We start from the raw sequence: 7,666 nt of genomic DNA on the forward strand, positions 1-7,666 counted from the left end.
ATTTAAATACCCCAAAGATCAACACCTCCCAAGAGCACCAGAGCAAGTGAGGGGTCATTTATACGTTAATTTCATCAAGTCCCTGTTAATATGGGAAGACACAGTGTCTCTGCTTCAGGCACAACTCTCCTAAACACGAGAGTCAAGTATACAACTTTAGAACACTTTCCCACCAGGAGACTCGAACCCTAGCCAGCACAGAAGCCTTCCAGCAACTGGCATAACAGGTACGCCTTAACCCTCTCCACCACCTGCTCAGACCCTTAAAAGAGATGGTAATTTCGGAGTATTTAAATACCCCAAAGATCAACACCTCCCAAGAGCACCAGAGCAAGTGAGGGGTCATTTAGACGTTAATTTCATCAAGTCCCTGTTAATATGGGAAGACACAGTGTCTCTGCTTAAGGCACAACTCTCCTAAACACGAGAGTCAAGTATACAACTTTAGAACACTTTCCCACCAGGAGACTCGAACCCTAGCCAGCACAGAAGCCTTCCAGCAACTGGCATAACAGGTACGCCTTAACCCTCTCCACCACCTGCTCAGACCCTTAAAAGAGATGGTAATTTCGGAGTATTTAAATACCCCAAAGATCAACACCTCCCAAGAGCACCAGAGCAAGTGAGGGGTCATTTATACGTTAATTTCATCAAGTCCCTGTAATATGGGAAGACACAGTGTCTCTGCTTAAGGCACAACTCTCCTAAACACGAGAGTCAAGTATACAACTTTAGAACACTTTCCCACCAGGAGACTCGAACCCTAGCCAGCACAGAAGCCTTCCAGCAACTGGCATAACAGGTACACCTTAACCCTCTCCACCACCTACTCAGACCCTTAAAAGAGATGGTAATTTCGGAGTATTTAAATACCCCAAAGATCAACACCTCCCAAGAGCACCAGAGCAAGAGAGGGGTCATTTATTCTGTTAGGTTCTGCTACCTAACCTAACATAACCTATAAAGATAGGTTAGGTTAGGTTAGGTAGGGTTGGTTAGGTTCGGTCATATATCTATGTTAATTTTAACTCCAATAAAAAAAAATTGACCTCATACATAATGAAATGGGTAGCTTTATCATTTCATAAGAAAAAAATTAGAGAAAATATATTATTTCAGGAAAACTTGGCTTATTAGGCAAATTGGGCCTTGCATAGTAGGCCGAGAATTGCGTTCTGGCTACTAGGTACGACATATATATATATATATATGTCGTACCTAGTAGCCAGAACGCAATTCTCGGCCTACTATGCAAGGCCCGATTTGCCTAATAAGCCAAGTTTCCTGAATTAATATATTTTCTCTAATTTTTTTCTTATGAAATGATAAAGCTACCCATTTCATTATGTATGAGGTCAATTTTTTTTTATTGGAGTTAAAATTAACGTAGATATATGACCGAACCTAACCAACCCTACCTAACCTAACCTAACCTATCTTTATAGGTTAGGTTGGGTTAGGTAGCCGAAAAAGTTAGGTTAGGTTAGGTTAGGTAGGTTAGATAGTCGAAAAACAATTAATTCATGAAAAGTTAGCTTATTAAGCAAATCGGGCCGTGCATAGTAGGTTGAGAAGTGAGTTCTGGCTACTAGGTACGACATATATATATATATATATATATATATATATATATATATATATATATATATATATATATATATATATATATATATATATATATATATATATATATATATATATAACTGAAAACTCACACCCCAGAAGTGACTCGAACCCATACTCCCAGAAGCAACGCAACTGGTATGTACAAGACGCCTTAATCCACTTGACCATCACGACCGGACATAATGAGGTGATAGCCGAGGCTATTTGAACCACCCCACCGCCGGCACTCGGATAGTAATCTTGGGCATAGCATTTTACCAAATCACCTCATTCTTTGGGGCGCACGTGAGGAACACAAATGCGAACAAGCCTGAATGGTCCCCAGGACAATATGCAACTGAAAACTCACACCCCAGAAGTGACTCGAACCCATACTCCCAGAAGCAACGCAACTGGTATGTACAAGACGCCTTAATCCACTTGACCATCACGACCGGACATAATGAGGTGATAGCCGAGGCTATTTGAACCACCCCACCGCCGGCACTCGGATAGTAATCTTGGGCATAGCATTTTACCAAATCACCTCATTCTTTGGGGCGCACGTGAGGAACACAAATGCGAACAAGCCTGAATGGTCCCCAGGACAATATGCAACTGAAAACTCACACCCCAGAAGTGACTCGAACCCATACTCCCAGAAGCAACGCAACTGGTATGTACAAGACGCCTTAATCCACTTGACCATCACGACCGGACATAATGAGGTGATAGCCGAGGCTATTTGAACCACCCCACCGCCGGCACTCGGATAGTAATCTTGGGCATAGCATTTTACGAAATCACCTCATTCTTTGGGGCGCACGTGAGGAACACAAATGCGAACAAGCCTGAATGGTCCCCAGGACAATATGCAACTGAAAACTCACACCCCAGAAGTGACTCGAACCCATACTCCCAGAAGCAACGCAACTGGTATGTACAAGACTGGTATGTACCAGGTGATTTGGTAAAATGCTATGCCCAAGATTACTATCCGAGTGCCGGCGGTGGGGTGGTTCAAATAGCCTCGGCTATCACCTCATTATGTCCGGTCGTGATGGTCAAGTGGATTAAGGCGTCTTGTACATACCAGTTGCGTTGCTTCTGGGAGTATGGGTTCGAGTCACTTCTGGGGTGTGAGTTTTCAGTTGCATATTGTCCTGGGGACCATTCAGGCTTGTTCGCATTTGTGTTCCTCACGTGCGCCCCAAAGAATGAGGTGATTTGGTAAAATGCTATGCCCAAGATTACTATCCGAGTGCCGGCGGTGGGGTGGTTCAAATAGCCTCGGCTATCACCTCATTATGTCCGGTCGTGATGGTCAAGTGGATTAAGGCGTCTTGTACATACCAGTTGCGTTGCTTCTGGGAGTATGGGTTCGAGTCACTTCTGGGGTGTGAGTTTTCAGTTGCATATTGTCCTGGGGACCATTCAGGCTTGTTCGCATTTGTGTTCCTCACGTGCGCCCCAAAGAATGAGGTGATTTGGTAAAATGCTATGCCCAAGATTACTATCCGAGTGCCGGCGGTGGGGTGGTTCAAATAGCCTCGGCTATCACCTCATTATGTCCGGTCGTGATGGTCAAGTGGATTAAGGCGTCTTGTACATACCAGTTGCGTTGCTTCTGGGAGTATGGGTTCGAGTCACTTCTGGGGTGTGAGTTTTCAGTTGCATATTGTCCTGGGGACCATTCAGGCTTGTTCGCATATATATATATATATATATATATATATATATATATATATATATATATATATATATATATATATATATATATATATATATATAGGTTGATCGTGCGCCTAGCCGGAGAAACCAGTCAGGTTGTAAGTAGTTTTGAGTGGGAAAGTGTAATGTGTTTGAGCCCCACTACACACACCTACACTATATCTATCAATCTATTTATCTATATATCTACCTGACTATCTATCTACCTATGTATCCATATCTATATCTCACTCACTAAGTCTCTATACATTCCTCATTATCTTCCCTGTAGTTTGATACGGTTATCAAACCTTCATAAAATACTCATTTTAATTAGTATGCTTAGGAGGCCAAGCCATATAGTCTGGAGAAGAAGTCTAGATGAGGGAACAAGCGTCTTAATTCCACCGATGTGACCCATCTCGTACACAGCGCTGGAAAGTAGAACAGTCTGGATATTATAGATTTTTTTTTTATCTCTATTTAAAAAAATACAATATAAATTACATATACATAAGTCTTACAAGGCAATTATACATTACAATTCTTAGTGAACAAGCGTTTCAGTAGTTCAGAACAAGATCTTTAGAAAAAACTGAATGTTATACTTATTTACCAATAAACGATTTACAAAAATTGGAGAATAAATTTACATTAAAATACAAGGGAAATTATTACATTTATATATATTTTATATAATTCTCAGTAAACAAATTTTCCATATCATCACCGAGCATGAGCCTTAAACCCCAAATGTTATACCTGATCCTGCCTCGCAAGAACTTCAATATTTTGTCTACTGAGTAACCTTCCAGCCTGCCTATCCACACACAAAAAATGTAATCAGAAAGTAACATAATTATTGTATTCCTAATTTTCTTGCATTTTATGTCAATATGAAACATTGAAATCCTCATTAACTCCACTCTAATACTTGGTTCACATAAAGCTTTAAGAGTGTCTCTAATCCAGTTTACAAGAACAACTTTCTGTTTACAGAAATAAAATATATGCATATTATTTTCAATTTCAGTACATTGGTCACACCTATTGTTGTCCTTAATGCCCAACATCAACAATTTATCATTAGTAGGAAGGCTCTCATGAAAATAGCGATACAACAGCTCACGTTGTTTTGGGGCAATAAATTTAACATGATGGTTTGCCCATATTACTTGCCAGCTAAAGAGTGGATATGCCTCCTCTACTCTAGGAACTATATTTGGTAGTATGACATCATACACTTGTTTACTGTTCATCATTAAAAAACCTTCAATATTACAAATTCGCCTGAGAACATCAATTGCACATGAATAAAAGTGCGGTGAAATAAAGGCAAGGTCAGTATACTCTGGCATATGTATCAAATAGCTAACACGTAATTTACAATAGTAATGTCCTAGTGCATTTACACTATCCCTCTGCATTATCTCCTTTCTAAAGGTAACACATAAGATTGCCAATGACTTATGGTACACATTCAGTATTCCTATACCACCGTTTTTCTTACCTTTACATAGGGTAGTTCGTTTAATTGGTTGGTATCTACCATACCATACATATCTAAAAATAGTTTTGTCAATCTCTATAGCACTTTTCTTGTCTATGGGAAAGCTGTGAGACAAATACCACACTTTAGACAAAATTTTGCAATTGATTATTACAGCCTTCTGAAACAGGGTCAATTTCCTATTTGACAACATATTCGTTGCAACTATTATATTCCCACATAGTACTTGCCAATTCGTAACCAATGTTGTGTCATATGTTTTACACCAGCAAATCCCAAGAGCTTTAGTAGACTCCACCACCTTGAACCATGAACCTGTCCAGTTAACCTTATTACACCAACTGCCAAGCCCCATCATACACGTTTTGTTCTTGTTAATAACAGCACCTGTCGCTTGTTCAAAGTTGTCTAACTCATTCTGAACATTCACCACCGAGTCTTCTGTCGACACAAATAGTTGTATCGTCTGCATAACCAACAGGAAGTGTCATAGCATTAGGAAGACGAGGTGGAACAATAAAGTCATTGCTTTTTATTGCCAAGTACAGTGGCTCTTGAAATATAACATACAAACTCATTGAAAGGGGACATCCCTGACGTACAGATCGTTCAACTGAAAAAGGTTTACTTAAGACTCCATTGATACAGACGCTGCTCCGACACTGTTTATAAAGCATACGGATCCAATCAATAAATTCTTGTGCCACTCCCACCCTATCCAATATTTCTAATACAAACTGAACATCAACACGGTCAAAGGCTTTCGACCAGTCGAGGTTTATCATGGAGGAAGGAACATTACTCTCAGACACATAATACACAACATCCCTAATTACATTATTACAATTGATTATAGATCTTCCAGGCACACCACAAAACTGTTCCTTTGATATAATTTTATCCATTGCAATCCTAAGTCTATTTGCCAGCAGTTTCGATACTATTTTATAATCCTGGTTTAGTAGGGAAAGTGGCCTCCAGTTCGTTAGAATATGCAAATCACCCGTTTTAGGTATCATCTTAATAATCCCATGAGATTGTGACATGCTAAGCTTCCTATGCTGTATGCTATACTGCACCACTTGTACAAAGTCTTTACCAATGACATCCCATAGATAGAAATAAAATTCCGCCGGGAACCCATCACAGCCAGGTGATTTACCTTTCTTTAAACTTCTGACCACTCACCACACTTGCTGCTTATCTACATCTGCCAATAATGACGTGTTGTCATCCTGGGTTAAAACCCGTGTACATTTTCCAAGGAAATACTCCCACATATTTTGGTCTACGTTCACTTTTTTGTACAATTTCTCTAATTCACCTCGAACATTACATACAATCCCATCCGTATTTGTCATATCCGTCCCATCACCTGCTTTAATACTAGTCACAAGTGCTGTACCCTTGTTATTCTTGACTTTACTTAACAAATAAGGAGAGAGTTTTTCACCTTACATCCTATCATTAATCTGGAGGCGAACATTGACTCCTTCAGATATTTTATCCCTCAATTTGTTAATTGTGTCTTTTAAAATGGTAATTTCTTTATACTTGTCTAATCCCATATTGAGCTTTACATAAAGTTGTTTTAGTCTGTGTTGGAATAAGTTTAACAGACCATATTTTTCAGCAGCCTTTCGTTTGGATACTTTCACGAAGAAACTTTTGCATGCAACTTTACACATGTCCCACCACTCCAACAGACATCTGAACTTATGTTTTTGCACAACCAGATGTTCCCACAATACTTGAAAATTATCAATTACATCTCTACTCTGCAACAGACTGCAATTGAGCTTCCATGACCCTGTCCCCGCTTTAACCTGATCGTCAATAACAAGCTTCACCACAACCATACAGTGATCTGAAAAGCTGACCGGAACAGTACTGCAAGAACTAATCTCTTTACCATGATCCTCACTCACAGGTTGTACGGTGCCCTCGCTATGTTTCGGTGACTCTTCGGGGCCTTGGTCACGGTGAACTTCAACGGCAACAACCTGCTCAATTTTTTCAGAGACTGTTAATTTAGCGGCGTAGTCCTTCATACGTTCCAGATAAATTTTTTTCGTTTCTTCACATGACTGGTTACAGAACCAGCCTTCACACCCCCAGCCTCGTTGACCTCGTGTTATTATCTGGTGTCTTCGCGTATTAACTGTTGTCCTTGCGTTATTAGCTGTTGTCCTCGCGTTATTAGCTGTTGTCCTCGCGTTATTAACTGTTGTCCTCGTGTTATAAGCTGTTGACCTCGCGTTTTTTGCTGTTGACCTTGCGTTATTACGTGTTGTCCTCGTGTTATAATCTGTTGTCCTCGCGTTATTAAATGTTTCCTCGTGTTATTAGCTGTTGTCCTCGCGTTATTAATTGTTGACTGCGTGTTATTATCTGTTGACCTCGTGTTATTATCTGTTGTCCTCGTGTTATTATCTGTTGACCTCGTGTTATTATTTGTTGACCTTGTGTTATTATCTGTTGACCTCACGTTATTAGCTGTTGACTTCGCGTTATTAGCTGTTGTCCTCGTGTTATTATCTGTTGTCCTCGTGTTATTATCTGTTGACCTCGTGTTATTATCTGTTGTCCTCGTGTTATTAACTGTTGACAACGTGTTATTAACCGTTGTCCTCCGTTATTAGCTGTTGACCTCGCGTTATTAATCGACCTAACCTCTCACATTGTTCAAAAGAGAACTTGATAAAATACCTCCACAAAGGATGTCTGATTGAGCAGTCCGTGACTCGTACGTCACACTGCGGCGTCCAACAGCCTGGATGATCAGATCACCAAGCAGGAAGCCTGGCTAAAGACAGAAGGTAGAAATAAGGTAGGTAGACC

General features: G+C 40.1%; 1 protein-coding gene across 1 annotated transcript in view; it reads right to left on the reverse strand.

The window, feature by feature from the left end:
* Positions 1-6,876, reverse strand: part of LOC138356144 (macrophage mannose receptor 1-like) — a 73,327-nt gene extending 66,451 nt beyond the window's left edge. Inside the window, exon 1 of the mRNA XM_069311891.1 lies at positions 6,738-6,876. Coding sequence (XP_069167992.1) covers positions 6,738-6,876 — 139 coding nt within the window. The remainder of the gene's footprint in view (positions 1-6,737) is intronic.
* Positions 6,877-7,666: the final 790 nt, after the last annotated feature.

Source organism: Procambarus clarkii, chromosome 70, assembly GCF_040958095.1.
Source record: "Procambarus clarkii isolate CNS0578487 chromosome 70, FALCON_Pclarkii_2.0, whole genome shotgun sequence".
Lineage (NCBI taxonomy): Eukaryota > Metazoa > Arthropoda > Malacostraca > Decapoda > Cambaridae > Procambarus > Procambarus clarkii.